The sequence below is a fragment of the Harpia harpyja genome, chromosome 17 (assembly GCF_026419915.1).
Source record: "Harpia harpyja isolate bHarHar1 chromosome 17, bHarHar1 primary haplotype, whole genome shotgun sequence".
In the NCBI taxonomy this organism is placed as follows: Eukaryota; Metazoa; Chordata; class Aves; order Accipitriformes; family Accipitridae; genus Harpia; species Harpia harpyja.
In genome coordinates, this window is record NC_068956.1 from 26,430,756 (window position 1) to 26,451,668 (window position 20,913).

The 20,913-nt window shown below is 35.7% G+C and overlaps 1 protein-coding gene across 1 annotated transcript in view; it reads left to right on the top strand.

Annotated features, from left to right (window-relative positions):
* B3GLCT (beta 3-glucosyltransferase) overlaps nucleotides 1–20,913 on the top strand; it is a 68,873-nt gene that overhangs the window by 9,476 nt on the left and 38,484 nt on the right. The window contains exons 3-4 of the mRNA XM_052812839.1: nucleotides 2,044–2,083; nucleotides 9,787–9,896. Coding sequence (XP_052668799.1) covers nucleotides 2,044–2,083; nucleotides 9,787–9,896 — 150 coding nt within the window. The remainder of the gene's footprint in view (nucleotides 1–2,043; nucleotides 2,084–9,786; nucleotides 9,897–20,913) is intronic.

Genomic DNA, 20,913 nt, shown 5'->3' on the forward strand with positions numbered 1-20,913 from the left:
AAGAACTAATGGTCAGAGCTAGCCCTACTGTTAAACGGGTGTTAGGTGTGTATGCATGTATGTCCTTTAACAGACTTCTGTCTACTGATTTTTTAATATGTAAATATTTGTAACAGATATTTGTGTACATATAAAAGAGATTTAAGGAAGGAAAATGAAAAAAAAGTACTGGAATGAATCAAGAGTTAGAATCTACAACTGCCATTTAGATCTAGTAATCTCGCATCAAATGCAATAGAAGTATGGTCAATGATAAGTGTTTCTAAATAGTTTTTTGGTTTTGATGATGACTGTTATATCTACAGTATTTTTCATAAATGAAAAAGATCCCTATTGTAAACTGCTGATCTGCTGCAGTGTCTCTGGGAGACTAGGTAATGTAAGTTGCTGTTTGTCAAATTCCATTACTGTTTCAATCCAGCTGTTTAATATTATCATTCTTATATAGGATATAATTTATGAAGGCTTTCCTGCTATTTTAGAGTTTCAAAACCTTCCCTCAGATGAAGTCAGAGGTGCATCCTAGAACTCTTCAAGCCAAAATCTTTTTTTTTTTTTTAACATTAACAGGAATGTAACGGGCAACAATTGGTTTGTTTTCTGTTTTAATAAAGGCAATTGTAGATTATGGATTGTTCATCACACTGTGTACCACAAAACATACTTTTTTCTTTGCTTAGAAAATTAATCTTCCCATGTTGTTTATGATATAGGTTAACTTAGAATGTGATGTATATTACTCTGTAAGATGGTGGCAGTACTGTGTATAGTCACCAAAATAACTTAGTCTTACAAGAATTTTTTTAAACTTTATTGACCCAGTCACCAAAAAAGGGTCATAAGCATGGATGCAATGCAGTCATTCTTGAGAAGGTTTTACAGATGGCTACCAAGGAAGTTGGAGCTTATGCCCTTCAGTGTAAAAGTCAGACCTGGGCAGAGGGAGTGATCATCTGATGCAAGTAGGACTAAAAGGATTAGATGGATATGGTATTTTTTTTAAAAAAGGGGGGAGAAAAAAAAATGTGTTTAGGAATGAATTCACAAGGCTAGGAAAACTATATACAAGCTTATTACTGAGGAGTGCCTTGTATGGCGTTTCTACTTGAAGGTCTTAAAACACTTGAACAAAGATAAATCCTACAACATCCTTATGCAGTTAGTAAAGATGACCTTGATTTTTCATGTGGAGAAACCAAAGCACTTGAGGTGCTGTTACCAGGGAGAAATTGTGCAATAAATGAAGGCTCCATTTTCCTTCCTACAATTTTTGTAGGAAGTGCAGAGCTGTTTCTCCAGTCCTATCTCTCCACTAGTCAACAGTTCTTAAACAACACCTTTCCACTCAATCTCTGTTATTTAGAAGCAATTAAATTTGCTTCTAAGATATTTTTATGTGTGTTTCTTGGTTTCCTGGTTAACGATGCAAATGCAATGTCACTGTTGTCTGTTCTGCAGCACTCTGTTAAAATTCCATCACAAATGTATGTGATACCTGAGTAAATGCCGGTGAAGTCATGTTATGTACAGCAGCCTTTTCATATTTATTTGTCTTGATATAAATTGCTTTTGAGTCTTTCTTTAAGAATTGTGTTTCAATAGATGCTTGATAGTGGATCAAATGAATAAGGGTGTGTTGGGCTTTTCTTAACACACTGAATAGGTGTGTTTGTATTAGAGTTCCATATTCCAAACTTTGTGCTCAGGAGATACATATTAAAAAAAAATTAAAAAAAAAAAGACATTGTTAGTATTAACTTAAAGAGCTCTGGTATAAATTGAGTCATGGAAAAGCATTCTCTCTTTTTTTTTTTTTTTTCTTTTACTGTATTGTCTAAGTAATAGTATACAAACATGTAGAGTATCTGTTTCAATGCTTGATGATGAAAAACTTTTTACTTTAGTTTTTTTTATTAGTTGTTGAGTTAAAACCTCTATGTATGCATTTACAACCTGATGAATGCTTTGACTCCCTGCATGTGTCTATAGAAATATTTGAGTTTTTGTGTGTATCCTTATTTTGCTTTTTTTCCTTTCTTCTAGAAGTCTCAAAAAAGTGGAACAATTAGTAAAATAAGCAGAGGTGAGTACTGTATAGTCTGTATTTGTTTTCACTTGTAGCTGCCTTTTCAGTATAAATAAAATACGGTTATGCTTTGAAAAGTGACTGTAGGAACAGTGCCTAAATGCTTAACGGCATTGTTAGTTAATTGCCGATTCCCAAATACTTTGGGTTTTTTTGCTTTGCTCATGTAGTCTCATCAAACAGAAGCTTCTCGATCTTTGTTTTTATTTGCAATTCTTGTAGTTAAGTGTTTTTCTGAAAATGTGCACTTGCACTATCAAATCGATGCATTGCTTTTTGTAGTACACAATATTTTAAAATAAAATTTCATGACACTTAGTAGCTGTTCATGTAAAAATTTAACATGAAACTGAATTTTACCGTTCTGCTAGGCTCTCATGGTACTTGTAATAACAGGTTATTATAAATTATTTGTAATAACTTTGTAATGTCTAGAAGCAAGTATTTAAGAAACATGTCAAACATTAATAGGATACTGAGTGGTAAAATAATTTTTTACTGGACGTGTGAAATAAATTATGTAAACAACAATTCTGCCAGCTTCTGCCTTTTCCAAAAACAAGTCTGATGTCCTTCCAGCAAAAAGTTTACAGACCTGAAATAAGGACTTGCAACCTCTGCACTGTAACCTAGTGCTGCCTCTGCTATACTATAGCAGTTCAATTCTTAAAGCAGCTTGGACCGTTATGGTACTTCTCACTCTTCTAAACCCTGAGCGCTTGGGTCTGCTTGTCCTAAAAAGAGCCAGCTTACACATGTCCCTGTTGTAGCAGTTTCTGAGTAGTTGTGAGTTCATTCTGACATCAAAGCTGAACACCGGGAAGACTTAGCATGCTTTTCGTGGAGTTACTAACAGAACTCTGAATGGTGCTGAGAAGATCTGGTTTTTGTTTCTTTGTTGGCTTTTTTTTGGACTTAGTTGCAAGCTCTGTCCCTAACGCTGATAACCACTTTTGTGGAAAATAATTAAGTCCCTTGTCCCATTTATCTCCCATTTTACCATTGAAAGGTCAGGACCTGTTTATAGAAGCTTTATTATTCTGTTTCCCTGTTCACCTATCCTTATCTGGTGTCAAACAAAGTCCGTTTCCTCTTTGTGTTCTTTCATCTCTTTCTGTGCAGTCTCATAGCACAGCCAGGTGCTGGTTGCTGCTTTTATCACCCCCAGCAGATCTGCTGTGTCTCACTTCATAAAACACGCAGGGAGGCATTGACAGGCTTTTTTTTTTAGCTTTTGACAGTGCTCAGTTTTCATAAGTTTTAATATAATCTCATTACTTAGGAAAGTTATATTTAGGAATATTACAATGGTGCATTAGTGATGTAAGTACCATCTGTCATCTATTGTTTGTTTCAGTAGATCTCTTTAAAGCAGACAAACAAAAGTATTTTATGCAGCAGGTAGTAAAACTTAGAATCTTGCTGCTGCAGGAGATTGTAGAAGCAGACCATACCAGCAGTTTCAAAAGGGGACAAGTCCATAAGTATATGGTAAGATAAATAGACAGTAATGTATCTTCTGGCATTTTCTAATACAATAGTGGTAGATGCTGTTAGAGTATGAGGAGTACTGGAGAAAGTGAAGGTCTCGTGGTGTCCCCAAATAGTGTTTCCTATTGCTACTGTTAAAGACAATATACTGTACTAGGTGGACCATTGGTCTGATGTAATATGTCATTTCTTGTGTTCTCTGCCTTTTTTTTAAACAGGATTCTGCCTCTCCTTAAGAAATACTTTTTTTTTTCTCTTTTAACACATTTCTGTGGGTAAAATCAAGGAAGGACTTGAAACAGAGTGAAGTTCTTGATGGTTCTTAGTTCCTGTGATGCTTCATTCTTCTGTTTCAAACTGTTATGTAAGAAAATTCTTTCTCCTTTATAGATAAGCTGTACCTTTGTACCAAGGAAGCAAAGTTACCATCTGTAGTTTTCCTTTCAAAGTTTTAAGACATCTTTTTAAGTGTCCTTAGTCAAGCCTTTGAAAACAGGTATCAACAACCTGATATCCTAGTCACTGGGAAGACAAGTATAGTAGAGAGAAAACTTCATGTTCCCATGGTTGCTTTGTCTACCCAGAATATGATGTAGCTTTCTGGATTCGGTGGTGTGCAAAGTGTTTCATGCATGGATATGTTACAGTTCAACCAAAAGATAAGCAATGTGACTTACCAGTGTTGGGTCGTCATTGCCATGCCATGGCAAAAAGTCTTGCCCTTCAGGTCGATGTACAGGTACTCTATTGGTGGGTGTATTTGTCCCCAGATGGTAGGCTATATTGCTGACCAACAGTGTTTTCAGCTTTTAGAATATTTGAATAACAAAAGCAAATCTCTTCTTGAAGTGAGGCACTGGCTATTTCAGGCTAGCGTACAATGATTTTGCCTTCTTTGGAAACTCAAGGAAACATTGAGCTTGGGAGTTTGAGTTCTCTGGATTCCTTCTGCAGTCTGTGGAAAGAGGGCATTTCCAGAGGGTGACTGAGATCCAAGGTAGATTGAGTCATTCCTTCACCACGAGAGTATCTACTAGCTTTTTGCTGTGTGGTGAGGGGGTGTTTGATTTGGGTTTTTTCTTTTTTCTTTTTTTAACGTGTATGTTAAATGAGAGAAGAAGAATGAAGTAGTCTTGAGGCTTTTTTTCTTTGATTTGATTCTTGAAAATATGGTGATGTTACACTTCCTCTGATCTGCAAATACCTGCAATATTCTGAAAGGATCAAAAGTATTTTTTGCTGTTATATCCTTTTAATATTCTGTCTGGCCTAGTTCTGTATTTTATCTAGGCTCTCTAGGAATTAGTGAGGGAAGTTTGGGTGGAAAGGTGAGAATGACATGCAAGGTTTAAGTAAGTTTTTTCATTAGTAACAGCAAATGTGTAGGTGATGAACTTTTTTTTTTTTTTTTTTTTTTTGGTTAAGTGAATGTTAAGACATATCATGAGTTCTGAAGTGGTAAGCAACATACTTTATGTATTACAAAACTATGAAAGGGTGTGGAGTTTGAAGAACAACCGGATGCTATTATTTCTAATTTCGAGAAGTAAACAAGTGTACTAAAAATGTGGTGCCTTTGGAATTGATTTTAAAGGGGTTTTTTTGGATAGTACTAAGGCAAGTATTTTATTCCTATTTCCTGAATTTTACTATCAGAAATACTCAAACTGTTGAGAGAGTGTTTGAAGTTAAGATGGCTTTCAGTTCTCATGCTGCAGACCATAAACAGATAAATCAGTCATTACAATGTTTATGGCATATATGATAAATAAATAAGTACACACACAGATGAGATTGTGTGTCTCTATATCTGTCTATCTCTCTATATATGCATACACTGCCTTTAATCCAGAAAGATCCCAATAACTTTATATAAGCACATTTAAAAATTATTGTTCTTAGTGTGAGAAAAGACTTGTCTCTACTTTTAACTGTGGAAGCTTTATACTAAGCTGCAATAATCTGCTCAAAATATAAGAACTAAAAGATCCTGATCTGGAGTTTCCGATTAATTTTAGAGTTGGCATAAAAGTAGGGGAGGGCTTACAGAATATGCAAGTGGCTTAATTTTTTAAACTCAGATTGGAAGCTGAGTTTTCTGACCTACACAGTGGAATCTCTGGTTTGTGAGTTAAAGCACCAGTACTTCTGCAGTTTAGGTTTTGTCTGAATAAATAATGAGACATTTTGTACTTTCTCACTGGCTTTTCATTGTACAAATATTCCATTTAGGCTTAAACAAATTAATTTTGTTTCCATCGTTTCCTAGGAAAAAAACCCCCCCAAATAAAAGAGGAGCTAGATTTAAGCACCATTGACAGAGCCACAAAGATGTCAGTGGCATTCTTTTACCTATTAGAGGCCAGTGGTTGGACTGCATCCTAGTTGTTTTAAAGTCATAATTTTTGCGGAAAGGGTTTGGACCATGTCACTCATACTCCAGGGAAGTATATAAATCATCATGGAATTCTGTCTTTTCTGTTGATGCCTGTTCTACTGTTTTAATGATGTGTTTAAACATTCAGTGAGTCAGAGACGTGGTTCTAGATTCCCACTGTTTCAGGAGAGTTAGGTAACTGGGAAGCTCAGGATTCATTTTCACTCTTCTCCATTTCTAGAAGGGAATGGGGAAAACCCACCTCAGCATATACTTGCAGCCTGGTAGTTAAGAGACTGACTTGGAATGCCAAAGACCTACATTCAGGCCCAAACTGCCTCACAGATGAGAATTTGGGTTTCTTGCATCCTAGGTGAATGCTTTAACCTCTGGCTAGCAGGCATCATCATCATCGTATGTTCTTCTAGGAGCTTTTTTCCTCCTTATTCTTGCCTGAAATGTTTGTTTTAATTTTTTCAGTAGTTTTCAGTTGACTAAAACAGCCTTTTGTGGTAAATAAACTTTGGGGGGGGGGGGGGGGTGGAAATCATACAGGTAGTTTATTCATGCTTATTGTTATACTGCAATGATTATCTTCCAAACATTGCCATCTTTTGAACTGATTTAGTGATAATTCCTAAGGAGGAGTATTTTGCATAGGGTCATCGTATACTTGCTAAAACCCACGTTACTGTTAAGGACTTGTTAAAAGTTGATTAAGGTTCCATTCTCTTTAGCAATGAGCAATGGTTGTGGTAAGACTCGGGAAGTTTCAGCATTCCTGTTTCCCAATTTTTTATTTTTTAATTTTTTTTAATGTGAACTTGCAGTATCTTTCCAATCAATGAGTATTTGAGGTTGTTGAAGGTATTTTCCAGGTATGTAAATGTCCTAGGGAAATAAAAGAGAAAAGAAGACAACAAGAGAAATAAAGTATCCACATATCAGTAGCTCTTCTGGATATTAATCTTCTAAAAGACTCAAATTTTTGTCTTGCTGTTGACTATTTCTCAACTTGAGAAACAATTTAGGCATTTAAAATTATACCTATTTTCTGTTGACATTTTAATACAGTGAATATTTCTTTTTATGAACTATTTTAAAGTGCCTATAGCAGAGGAAACTATTTCCATTGGATTAAAGCAGTAACACCAAAGTAAGTCTTAGATTACTCCTGGAAAGTGTTCTGTTGTGGGATATCACAGCTGTTGTTAAATGTACCATAAACGAAACTGAGTGTAATTCAGATGCTTGCATATTTGTAAATGTGCTGATTCTAAAACAGTAATTATATAAAGCAATATAGTTTTTGCTTTTTATCTCTATGGTTATTTTCAGTGTTGTGCATGTAGCCCTTTGACTCTCACTAGCATCAATGAAGTGTAATTTTAATTTTGCACTAATTTTAATTTTTGCACAGGTAATTTAGCAAATATCCTACTAGATAGCAAAAAGCTGCTATTCAGAAGTTTTTATTGTGCATGCTTTTTTTTAAGCAGTTTGTTTGGTGGGTCAGAGCATGAAGGAACACTGCGTGGGAAAAATGTGAAATCAGAACTGATATCTATGTCAGTGCTTATGCCATCTCTGCATCTTTATCACCAGAAACCTCACACAATTTGACATTTTCAGAGCTTGTCTTGGTGAATAAGCTAATAAATTGAGGGAAAAGAATATCAGGGGTAAAGTAGAAACATTTAACTCCAATTTTGAGCTGTCATAGGTCTAAATTAACAAGTAACTGTTAAGAGGAACAAAGGAATGTAATTGATCCTCAGTTCTTGGACATGGTAATCTCATAATCTTAGTGAAGATATTTGGGGTTACTGCTCTTTTTGTTGCCACTGTTTTTCGTGTGATCCTTCTTCATGTGCTCAGTTTTACTCTTTTTTTATGGAGACTACTTCTTGCCTTCTTCAGAAATTTGTTCTCCATCTTTGTTCCACTGTTCTTCACTCATTCTACTCTGCCAAGTTAGCATTTTTAACCTATAGGTCAAGATCTTGATGTGACACTAGGATCTTTTAGGTTGACTTGATCTACAGTGCAAGAACATACACTTTAAAAATAAATATTGCATGATGTAAAACTTTAATTTATACTGCAGTGAAGCTGCAGATTAGAAGTGTTGAAATACTTTGCTGCCTGACAAGAAGCTTCACATGCTTCCTTTGAGGTACTCTATACTTGGGATGTTTGTCTTCACAGACGTTGCTTGTAGTAAAATCTGGCAGCTTTCAGTCAGCCATGATTCTCTAGTTCTCTACTGAACTTTCATCCTGGACTGTCTTTAATTTGAAATCTGTATCTCACTGAAAGTTTGGTTTCAGTGGAATACCAGAAAGTGTTCTTGGAAAGCTCTCCTAGAGGTTTTATATCTTTATTTTCCCTGTCAGCTTTCATAATGTTGCTAATGAAGGTGGTCTTTAAGTTCTGCTTTTCTGAAGTTTGACTCCTACATCTTTTTTGTTACCTATATAATTTTTTTGGTGTGCACTTTGTTCCTTCTCTACATTTTTTGACATTCTGTGCAGATCCCATGGGACTTTGATTTCTTTCCTTTTGGTACTGTCTTGTCTTGGAGTGATGTCATCTGTAAACATTAACTCAGCAGCATTTTCTGTGCTGTCTCCTCTTTGAATTAACTAGAATCTGTTCTCTCTTATGCTTGATCTGACTAACCTCGAGTGACAGAATTTAAATGCAGTTCTCAATCCCCCCCAATCCCCACAAGTCCTTTACTTATCTTTTTGAACACTGGGCAGCTTTTTTGTTCCTTAAGCATTAATTGGTCGGTCATTGACTTGAACCTCTTAAGTTGTTATATTCCGAGTTTCCTCATCTGCACACTTTCTGCATAGTATCTGTAAGGTTCAGCCTTTTCTGGCTAAACAAACAGAAACTGCAATATCGTGCGGTTCTCCTCATCTTATACCTTGATTGCTACTTAGCTATGGTCTTGGGTTGGGTTATACAGCATAGGTCAAACTTGTTAAGAATTTTGGAAAGGGCATCTGTCCTCTCTTCTTCCTTTCACCTTCTCATCCTCTGTTGTCCTCTGCTGTGTTCTGCTTCTGAATGGGATCAAACATCCCTGTTTTTCTTAGCTTTCAAAGTGTTGAGGGGTTATTCTATCTACTATCATTAAGAAAATATGGCTATCTACTTCATCACCTACTTGTATTTTTTAATAAGCACTATTTTCTATCCATAAATGTTTGCAAAGCTACTTCATTATTTTCTTTTAAATTTCTCACAGTCTCCTCTCCCATTGAATGTTCTTAAATATGGTGCCTTTAAACACTTTGAAGACGCCTGTGAGGTGTTGATGCTTTCCTGTTAGATAAAAGAGTATTACCTGATTGTTCTCATGTGCGTGTCTCTCCATCTGATGTTTGCTTCTGGGTAGGGTTTTAAGCTCTTTATTGAGGAAGCATCTTTTTTATTTCATGTTTATGCATTGCCTAGTCAGGGGAGATGCTGGTCTCTGACTAACACTTTTTAACTCTGGTAATAAGGAGAGCTAGTGTATTGGAGAAAAAGCAACTTCATGAATGTGGCTACTGTTAACTGCGGGCATAAGTTTCTTTGTTGCTGCAGATCTCCTAGTCATGTCATGCTTTTTATATGTTAATCCTTAAAAGGACTGTTTTGGAATTTTTTTGTGTGTTAAATTATATCTTTTTACTATTTCATGAAATGTTTGTATAACTAAAGAAATAGCTTGCTATGTAATAGGTCCCATCCCCCTCCGCCGGGTTCTCACTAGGTTTGGAGCAAAAGTGAAAATAACTTCTTTTGTCTTTAAATCTTCTTATTTTCTGGTTCACAGAATTAAAAGAAATTGTATTTATCATCCAGAGTCAAAGTAATTCTTTTCATTCCAAGAGAGCAGAAGATCTAAAAAGAGATATTTTAAAACAGGCTGCAGATCTTGGAAAGGTATGTTTAGATAATACAGATTGCACCTTGTTACGTATGCTTTTACTGCATTTTACTAAAAATACTGTTTTCTATTGTGCCTTTTTTTCAAATCCATTTTATTTCTTTTGTTGATTGTCTTCTGTGTGCTTATAAGACAACTGTTTCAGTGGATATTTACTGATTGTATGCTGTGATTTATCACTAATAATTGTAATTTGAACTATCTACCTCTTTGTATAACAGCTGTTTTTGTTTAGATGGCATTCGATGCAAAAGTGATAACAAGAAAGGCTTTGAAGAATACAGTTTTCCAATATGACTGTAGTGTAGTTTAAAAAAAAAAAAGTAAGATGCTTTCTTTATGAAGTGAAAAACAATCATTTAAGTAATAGTTAGAATAATTTTAGGTGACTATTTTATTAGAGCCGATGAAGGTGCTGTAATGTAGATTTTGTCAGACTTTCACTGCACAACCGTAGCATTGTGGCAGTAGAGCAGCAATGTGTGTGGACATTAAAATCCTAACACAGGATTCCCTACTTCCTACAGCAGTAGTCACCCACACCTCTCTTGCCCATGTCGGTATTAGCTCCCTCCCTGGTGCAGTACCTTCCCTAACTGCTCCTGGTTCCTCTGCCACCCCGCTGCAGACTGAGCGCTCTGCCTCTCGCCTGCTGGTGGGCCGTGCTGGCCTGGGAGCTGCCTGTTGTACACGTCTGGTTTTGGCTTAACGCTCTAATGTGAAATTTTACTTGTAAAGTTTTGACCTAGAGAGAAGAGGTTTTTAAGAGAGTTAATTGAAAGTTAAGTATACATAAACAATGCTTTATTTTCTTAATAAAAATAAGAAAAAGCTAGGGGCATACATCCCCTGATACATAATTCCTTGCTGTGAGGCTATTGGACCTATTTTTCGATTTGAGGTTCTTTGTTGTAAAGGAAAAAGAAGTCTGATTTAGATTGTCTTACGTATCTTGGCCTTGGAGTGCCTAAATCAGATTCCTGGATGTTTTGGGCTTCGTTTATCCAAGCTTATCAAACCTGTTGTAACTAAATCCATTCTAAATGCAATTTTTAATCCCTTAATGAAATCAGTCATGTGAACTGCTTTTGTCCTGCAGTGTTCTGCTCTTTCGGAGTCCTCTTTGGGATTGAGACGAGTGTTCAGATACAATGTGTGCAGAGAGGGTTATGGCTTCAGTTATTAAAAACAAGGATTTTAATTGTGTTCTGTAATGTTGCAGAATATGAATGATTAAAAGATCAGTAAGTGGAAGTATAAATAGATTCAGTGAGGCAGGAATATAGGCATGTTTTATGGGAGAGAGGTAAAATCTTGTTCGTAATCAAAGAGTTGTACCTGTGAGTACTTCTGCCTTGAGAAAACTGAACTGTCTTTTAAAAAACTTTATTTTCTAATTAAGGAGATTCCTTTATAAGAATGCTGAAATGGTGATGCTTTTCCAATATTAAGAGGTACCTGTTAAACAGCATTCGTGGCATCTTAAAGAAGCAGTGATGGAAATACATCACACCAAAAATCTCATACCTGAAATCTGGGAAAAGGGGAAAGCCATCAATGTACAGGAAAAAAATGAGGATAGCCAGCATGTACTTGGTATGTCTTGTTTTTGTCAACTCACAATTCCACTGAAGGCCACTGTGAGGCATGACCCGATAATACTAATTATGGAGAAGGGACAGAAGATCCCTGAAATCCTGCACATCAACATTTGAAGTTCACATTTTTCATTAAAAGGAATACATATGAAATTACTACTTTCAGGCAAAGGAAGTTAAATTCTTGTGTTTTAAAGGACAGCTGCTGTATAGAAACAAAGGACTGATTCAACTGAATCATCAGGTTTACTTGCTTGTTGTCACAGGACCAAACAATAGACGTTTAGTCCATAAGGATTCATTAGTTACTATTTTCCTGTTTTAAAATGAGAAGTGGAAGCCAGCTGTTAGATTTGTGTTATTTAATGTAACTAGAATATCTGCATTGCTTTAAAATGGATTAAATCACTGACATTCATATTTACTTTACATTAGTCTTTACAAGTAATTTGTCCATTTATTGTCTTTCACTGTGTACTTAAAACAGTTTTTTCCTGTGAAACTAATCTGTAATTCTGGTCACCAGGAGATGTCAGTATTGAGTTCATGCTTAAAAGTATATTCCATAGCGATATATTGAATATTAACCAAAACTCTTAAGTATATTAAACAACAGCTAGAACATAGCAATGACGAAAATTCCGTAAGATTTTTACCAATTTTCTTAATTTTCTGAGATTTCTGCATTTAAGAAGCTCTGTAAACTAGGCCTTCCTAAGAAACACCAGATAAGAATAAGGAAGCTGTGACAGTGTGAAATGATAATATTTGGGACTGTTCCCTTTCTGTCTTCTTAAAAAATTGAAAACCAGGATTACTTTTTTGGCTATTACATTTAAGACTAGAAAACAGGTAAAATACAGTTTTTGAAAAATGATAGATATTGTCTGAAATACTGTTTTAGATGCAGTTAATGCTATTTAATTGCCTGGGGTTGTGACACTGTTTTGAAGACAAAGGTCTGTATTTCTTTATGAGAACTGGTCTAGTACAGTAAATACCATTTGTTGTTTGTTTGTTTGTTTTCTTTGAGGGTTCTTATCTTGAAAACACCCAGCCAATTCATTATGTTCAAAAACCTTATATTTTTCCTGAAAAGCCTAGAGATTAAATGGTATCCTATGTATATTAGCCAGAAGAAATATAGCAAATTAGTACTATTCATTATGGAGTTAAAAAAAAAAAAGCAAACAAGAATGTAAGAATAAGATTTTAAGACTGATACCATGGAGTATTGGAAAATGGAAATGAGTATCACATACTTCCATATGAATAACAGATGATGTGAATGAAGTATGACCTCTGTTTTATAGAAGTGTTGTAACTATAATTTGCAATATTTTTACTATTAGGCTTACTTTGTTTTGAGCAAAATCTTGTATTCTGTACCATCTCATAGAAATGAAGTTTCACAGATTTAAACTATCCCCACATATAAAGGGGAATATTGCTCATTTGTGAGTTTAAGGGCTATTACTGTAGTGATTATTAACATCAGTTTAAACAAAACAAGTAGAAGCAAAAGTATGGAACTGTACATAGAAAACCTCCATATTATGTTGCTTGAGTAAATACTTGCTTTAGTTAACATCTTTATTAAATTTTGATAATACTGTTTCTTTGTCAATCTCCCAATTTCCAGTTTGGGTAACATGTAAGTAGATGACAAATGTTGGGAGCATCCTATAGTTGTGTTCTTGTTTATTTAAAACAATTTTGCAAAATCCTGTTTCCTGAAGTGAAGCAGGAATAAAAATGGTCAGAAACCCACCTGGCCTATACCAGTGGTCTGTGCCTCAGAAGTTCAGTCTCTCTGTTATTTTACAGGATCATGCCTACAGAAGGTTCTATTTTTCTGCTTCCAACACAAATGGACTGTGACGCAGTATACTAGCTGCTGCATCTATAAGTTTGAAAAGCCTCTTGGTGCCTATCTCAGCTTTATTTTATTAGGTCATTAGATTCACGGCGACAATATCTGTTGCCGAAGTGCCAATTGTTGTTGAGCTTGGCATATGTGCTTTAAAAATCTGTTATTTTTAATTGCCTAGGCTGTTCTGAGGGCAGCATTGCACTATTTCAATAATATGGAAGATTTCTTTGTTAAAGTGTTGGAGAGGGAACTAAAAGTATAATTAGTTTGTTTGAATTCTAATGTATGTATGTTAAGCCGTCACCATATTCCTATCCAAAATGATCTGTCTCCAAATTGTTCCTGCTCATGTTTTGGCCATCTGTGAAAGACTACTTTCAGGGGATCTGTAGACTGTATCTTTTTTTTCTTAATTTGCCAGTGGGACATGCATTCCTTTTCTGGGTGAATTAATGTTTTCTGAAGTTCTTCCTAGCTCTACTTCCACATTGATTTCAGATGCTGGAGTGAAGCTAGCTGTCCAAAAGCCTCTTTAAGTATTCCTCTGTTATTGTTTGATACTATTCCCATGATGAATTCTGACATCCATATCTCACCTGAAAGAGATTTTTAAATACTATCAGGCTATGATGGAAACAACTCTGAAAATGTGTCTAGGTTTTTCTTGGGCTCTAGTAGTGTTTTCCTCATTTTATTCCTTGTTAGATGTATTCCACAAATGAACAGGCATACATTCCTCTTCCTCACCTACAACAAGCTCTACAGCTAAAATTTCCCAACAGTTCCTGGAGGAGGTCTGAAGTTTCCCTTGCTGTAAAGCTCACATGCATGTTAATAATATTGTGGTTATAAGATTTAGTGGAAGGATTGCTCGTTCACTGCAACTGAGTTGTTTTTAAACTGATCTGTATATTTAGATGAAATATTCATAGACTTAATTTGCTTGAGACCTTTCAAAATTAATACGGTAAATGCAGTGCAATCCATAATATATCTGTTGCTTCCACTTTCAGATTACTTGCTCAAATTCTAGATTCTAGTCTTAAAACCCTGTTTCCTCCTCTCCTTCCTGTAATGGCTTCCCATGCCATGGAAGCTGCTTTCCAGCTGAGACTAATCAGATGATTCATTTTTGGATCTTGCAGTTTTAACAAGGTTTAACTGATTATATTTAAGTGAAGTGTTGGGCTACATTCTGTCCTGCCCCTCCATCTCCATGTCTACAACAGTTTGTCTTTATGGCAAGGTTTTCCACAATATCAAGATCAACCCTATTTTTTAAATTAGAACAGGTATGTTTTATGGATAACTTTAAATTATTTTATTTCCCAGTGTTACTAGATCTAGTGTCTTTATTTTTTTTTGTAAAATGTTAGTGTGCAATCTGTTTCTTTCCCTAGCAACAGCTTTCTTTTCTTCTGCAAGGATTTATTCATGTCAAATAAATCCTGTAGCCTCATGAAATGTGCTTATCACCCTAGTTCTTAAAATGCTTATTCCTTAAAGTGTAAGAGTTTATCTTGCCAGGCAGCGGACGGTTATTGTTGACTTTATTTATGAAAAACAAGGTTCTTTGGCATACCTTTGCCATTAGCTTTCCATCATTTTTCCCTCTTTGTAGAACAAAGATCAGCTGCCAGTCTATACCAGAGCTGTTGGGGAAGATCCTGTCATGTCATCTGTGATGTTAATCTTTTATGCCATTCTACTTGGCCCAGGTCTAGCTAGTCTTTGACTGATCAGCAGGACTCTTTCCACAGCAAAATGATCAGTCTGGCACGTGACTGGCAATAGACTGTGTGAAGGTATCTTGCTGAGATGACAAGTCCTGCACTTCTCTGGTGAGGGTGGAGATGCTGATGGAGTACCTGGAGCATCTGCACTCCTACTTTCTCAAAGAAGTGAAGTCACTGCAAGGGGTCCCTCATAGCCTCAAAAAATTAGAGTAATTAGGGAACATTGTACTGCAGTGAGAGGAAGAAGTTCTAGCCATTATCAGTGGCTTCCTGAAACCACACAAATCCTTGTCCAAAAGTTTTGAGTATCATAGTACCCAGTATGTGTTGCTATTGTGATGCTTTTTTCTGTCTGTAGTGCTTGAGTCAGATTATAGTACCAGTAACTACTAAAAGCCCTGTATCATCTCTGGTTCATGAATAGAAAACTCTGGAAACAAGATTTCTTTGTCCTTTTCTTCCCCCTGCCCCCCACCTTAAACAGTATTTTGCATTTAGAGGATGAACACCTAAATATTGCCATACTAGTTGAATTTTCTCCTAAACTTGCATATTTGTATCTTGCATAATTTAGATTTCTTGTTTAAAAGACAGAAAAAAAATTGATGGATTAATTTAGTATTTCAGACTTGCCCTCATTTTCAGATTCCTCTGTAAAGTTTAGTTGGACCTTCATTTTATCCAACCTTTCTTGTCTCCCCTTTGCTTTTGTTTTGCCTGACTTCTATTTGTAACATCATCCAAAACTTTCATATTTATACTTGTCTTCCAAATCCGTCCATAAAACTTCACTTCTGTTATGTGGGTAGAGCTTGCAGTATAAAAACCTTCTCTCTAATAAGTGTGTGCATTTAAGTGGTCAGTGTATGACATTCATATTTCTCCTTCCTTATCCATATTAACATCTGCATTTGTTTGTTTTCTGATGTATTACTTATTCTACTTACCTACATTGTCTGATATCAGCATGTTCTTGGTCATTTTCCTTCCTGTTGAGTCCGCAGTTTGTCTTCATAATGCCTAATTTCTTTTAGGATTTGCATTTTAAAATGCAACTGCTCATTTTAGGGCCTCAATATTTGGGTGCTCAACTTCTGAAATGCTTCTGAACTCCGATCTGTTGAAGAGGTGCCTCTAAGTTCTGAAAATAAAACCTTTTGAAAGTGTTTCAGGGAAGGCGTACAAAATTACTATTTAGTTTTGAAAATGTATTTCAGAGTTGTCTTGAATCTCTTTTCTTCAAGGTCATCTTGCAGGACTTTGCAGATTTGACTGACTTCTGTTTTACCTTTGCTTTCCTCCAGCTTTTCTCTTGGCTTTTTTTGTTTTAATTGTTTGATATCTGACTTTCTGATATGCCCTTGCTTCTCATTCTGCAAAGCTACCAGAATCCTTTTGACAATTACTAGGCTTTATTATCAGCAAAATAGATGTCTAGCCCATTAACTATTGAAACTGTAAAAGTTACCTACACTGTAATGCTAGAAGGTGAATATGATCATCTTCCCTTAATAGATATTCAGTAGATTTGAAGGAATTTGTAGAAGTTGGATAATTCTGCACTAATGAGATCTTTTAAATGTGTTAGTAGTGATGAATGGGCTCCTCTCAGCCCTGCCTTACACATCATACACTGTTTTTATACAGCTGCTTTTCCCAGTCAAATATGTGGTAACTGCACTGGCTTTTTTTATGCAGAAAATAGGACCTGTCACCTCACAGAGATGACTTCTCATGTCAGGGCAAAATATATACATGAAATTGGGAAGTTTAAAGTGCTTTAGGCAAAGGTGCCTATCTCAGCTTCTTCTACAGCAATCTCTGCATACATAATAGGATTTGAACAAAACCATTGCACTAAGGTATCTCTTAATTAGTAAAGAATAAGAGGTTGATCTAAAGTTTCCTCTTCCACTGTGGCTGCTGTCTGCTATGTTAAAATTGCTTGGTCATCTTTGAATAGAGTGCCGTATTCACTGCTCTCAAGTATACATGAGACTAGAAAAACTAAATCATCAGATGTAAACCCTTAAAATCAGTACCTGTTGACAGCTTGCTTTTTTCTTGTAAGTTCTCCTGAGCATCTATAGTAGTACTTGAAATACATTTACCAAATTTCTTGCCTTGTAGAAGTTTCTTTCTGCTCCGCTGTTCCTGTTCCTTCTTTTCTTCCTCTATTCTTCCTTAGTTAGAAAATGTATTTTAGGTTTACTTGGTAAGAGACTGCTGCGGGGAAGGGACCTGCTGCCCCATGTATCACATTAAATTAGCTGGGGAGATGACTGCCTTAAACTCACTGTCAGTGAAAGATGCTCCAGACTTATTTGTCTGTGAATATAAAAATCTTCTAAGAAATGGAAATATTTAAAACTGTCCATGAGGCTAAGAATTTCTGTAGATATTGCAATAAAAAGTTGAAGGTTAATGAGCTTATATTATTTCCATAGACTAAAGGGAGAGAAGAGCAGAAGACAGAAGTAAACCATTGCCCATTTCTGTGTAGGACACATGGAATTTGCAAACTGTCCAATGTTAGAATAGACTTCATAGATTTTGAAAGGAAAATTAGCTAATAATAAAAGAATCAACGGAACCCCATAAATAGTTTAATTTCGTTATTTAAAATGTTTTTATGTATTAGTTCTGATTGAGAAAGGTTTGGTTTTAAGTGAAAACTCACTTTACACACTAATATTATCAGCCACAATACTAAAATCCTCTCTTAAACACATTCTAAGTGAAGTATCTTATTCAGATCAGTTGGCAGCATAATTATTATGGTTCACCATTAATATTTACTTTCATGCATAATAGCTGTGTACTGTATACCACATCTGTCTTCTGTATGATTGCCTTTATTTAGAATTCTGGAAGACTGTGAGCTGTGAAGACAGTATTCCTCACTGCTTTTTATCCACACAAGTGATAAGCAAACAAATGGCACTTTACTGCAAGACATTGTTGTCATTCTAGGCTACTGTCTCATTATACGTATCTCTGGTAGCATTTATTATAATAAGCTCTCAAAACTTTTCCAGATTTTTCCACATCTTTTTTGTCTTGTTACAAAATAAGACTGACTTTGAGATGTTGGTGATCACTAACTCTCAAAAGAACAGAACAGGGAAGATAGGATATATCGAAGGGGAAGATAGGGAATTCTAAGGGAGGAGAAAGAAAATTAAAAGCAGAGTGAATTGGTGAGAACTTTTATATTGATTAAGTTTCTTCCTTCAAAGCTACACTTTTTAATTAGCAAGTTCAGCGTCTTAGTTTTCAAAATTCAGACTGCTGCTCAAACTAAATATCAGACTGACTTAAAATCCATGTAATTATTTTATTATTATTTTATTAAGTCCTGGTTAACTGAAAGTATGGCAGATGTGCCATACTGCTTTTCTGGACTATCTCTACATTAGCAAGTAGTGTGGTGCAATAGGAGCAAACATGTAGAGCCATGCAGTTGTTGCGGAGGAGCTAGCACTCGTGTTACATGACATTTCAAAGGGTTTTACTTTGGCCTAGTTCTGATTTGGTTCTATGAACTGGAGATCCATTAGCAGTTGCAGCACATCCTTTGGTTTAGTTTCATCCCAAAGGAATACAGTTTGTGCACTCTATGATGCAAGATAGTGCAGTGAGTAGGAAAAAATGCACAAAAATGGACTAAGCTAAACTGAATATATGAGGCAGTGTTAGGAAGCAGTAAGAGCTGCTTTTGGTCTAGGTCTCAATCTTGCCATTAGGTTTGAACTTTATTTAGTAAGTCTTTTTTTCTAGGTATTAAGATTTATGATAATCATTTTGAAATGGGTCAATATCTCTGAATGTTGTTCACATCTCAGTAATTGCAAGAATTAAATTAGTTATTTTTTTACATTGGTCTGTTTGAAAAGTCAGGATTTGACAACTATGTCAGCAAGCACTAATTGAAGACTCCAGACTTCATTTTGATCTTTGAAACATGTAGCCCAGTCTAGCTTAAAACAGATGAAATTAGAAGTATTTTATGTTTTTTGACTAATTGGGGGGGGCGCATTATTCATTTGTTGATGAATATATATTTTGAAAATCCCCCCCCCCCAATCTAGTATTTTCTTGAGTTTTCTCACATCCTGGTCATCTGAATTACAATCTGTTCAGGTTTTTATCTACAAGATTGGAGGCAATGGTGTTGATGTCAACACATTTTCTGCTCCTGATAATGGAAAACATAGGCACATTTATAAATTCTTTGTATGACTGTTTTTCAGTTTGCTGCAGGACACTTGTTTGTACCAGTAGTTGAGGAAAATCTCCTGGTGTCACATCAACGTAATGCAAACCAAATTAACTGCTGACCACAGGTGAATTATTTCTGGGTCACTAAAACCTTACTGGACCTTTTACTGATTTTCTAATTGTGGGAACTTTAGGTTAGCAATTGGGAACATTGTAATACGCATGCTGAAATTTACTCCCACTATTGTTGAAGAACAACACAGTAAAATAAAAAATGACTAGCTACCAGCATCTTTCCTACATGAAAATTTACATCAATGATAATTATAGGTTTTTGAGACAGAAATACATTGTAGTAGAAGCTTTCTTTTTGATGATGAAGTAAGTTAGTGTATAAGGATTAATATTCCAGCTAACTGCCTAAAAAGTTGCTTCAAATACAAATGCTTACTGTTGCTATTTTCCCAGTCAATGAGTTGCTGGATCTAGCGTGCAAGCACTCAGGAGTCAGTGCTTTGGTTATGCATTCAAGTATATTTTCTGGCAGCTAAGTTGTGTTCTGAGGATTTCAATATAATGTACAGTAGGAAAAAGGAATAAAATTACTTCCTCTTCATTAAAACTCTTCCTTTTTTTTGCCTCTTGTCTGAAGTTATAGTCAGGAACACTTCAAATCGCTTTCTTAACTTGCAGTTATTACCTTCATATGATTGGGTAAATGCTTCCATCTTTTCTTTAATGTAAGATCGTTTGATGACAGACTTACACACAGCATCTTGCTCTTGATTTATGAAAGCAGGGTACTGCTATGGCCTTTCCTTGAACCCTTTGAAACTGCCTATAATACATTACGAAAACTCAGTTCTTTTTAAAAATGATAACCAGGCACCTGAGAGTAGAACAGAAGTAGAGATTCTATCTAATGGAAAACAGTAGATTATACTTTATTACTTTAGGCTTCCTGAGGAGCAAAAGACTACAAAATGTCTATTTATTGGATAATATGCTTTATTAGCAACATCGATTTTTTTAAACCTTATTGCGGCCTTTCAATACTGAAAGGGGGCCTAAAAGATAGATGGGGACAGACTTTTTAGTAGGGCCTGTAGCAATTGGACAAGGGGTAATGGTTTTAAACTAAAAGAGGGTAGATTCAGGCTAGACATAAGGAAGAAATTTTTTAGGATGAGGTGGTGAAACACTGGTGCAGGTTGCCCAGAGGGGTGGCAGATGCCCCATCCCTGGAAACGTTCAAGGCCAGGTTGGACGGGGCTCTGAGCAACCTGATCTGGTTGAAGATGTCCCTGCTCACTGCTGGGGGGTTGGACCAGATGACCTTTAAAGGTCCCTTCCAACCCAAACCATTCTGTGATTCTCTGATCATCTAGGGAGAAATAGAGCAAAGGTTAAAAAGGTCATGACCATCTTGGAGACGCTCCCAAATAACTGACTTGTTAAACAGAAGCAAATTACTTTTGTTACAGTTGTATTGCTAAATTTTACTTTAAATCATTTGTGGTTTTTATTTGAAGGGGTATCTCGAAATAATGTTTTGCCCTGGATTCTTGGACTTGATGCTCTGATA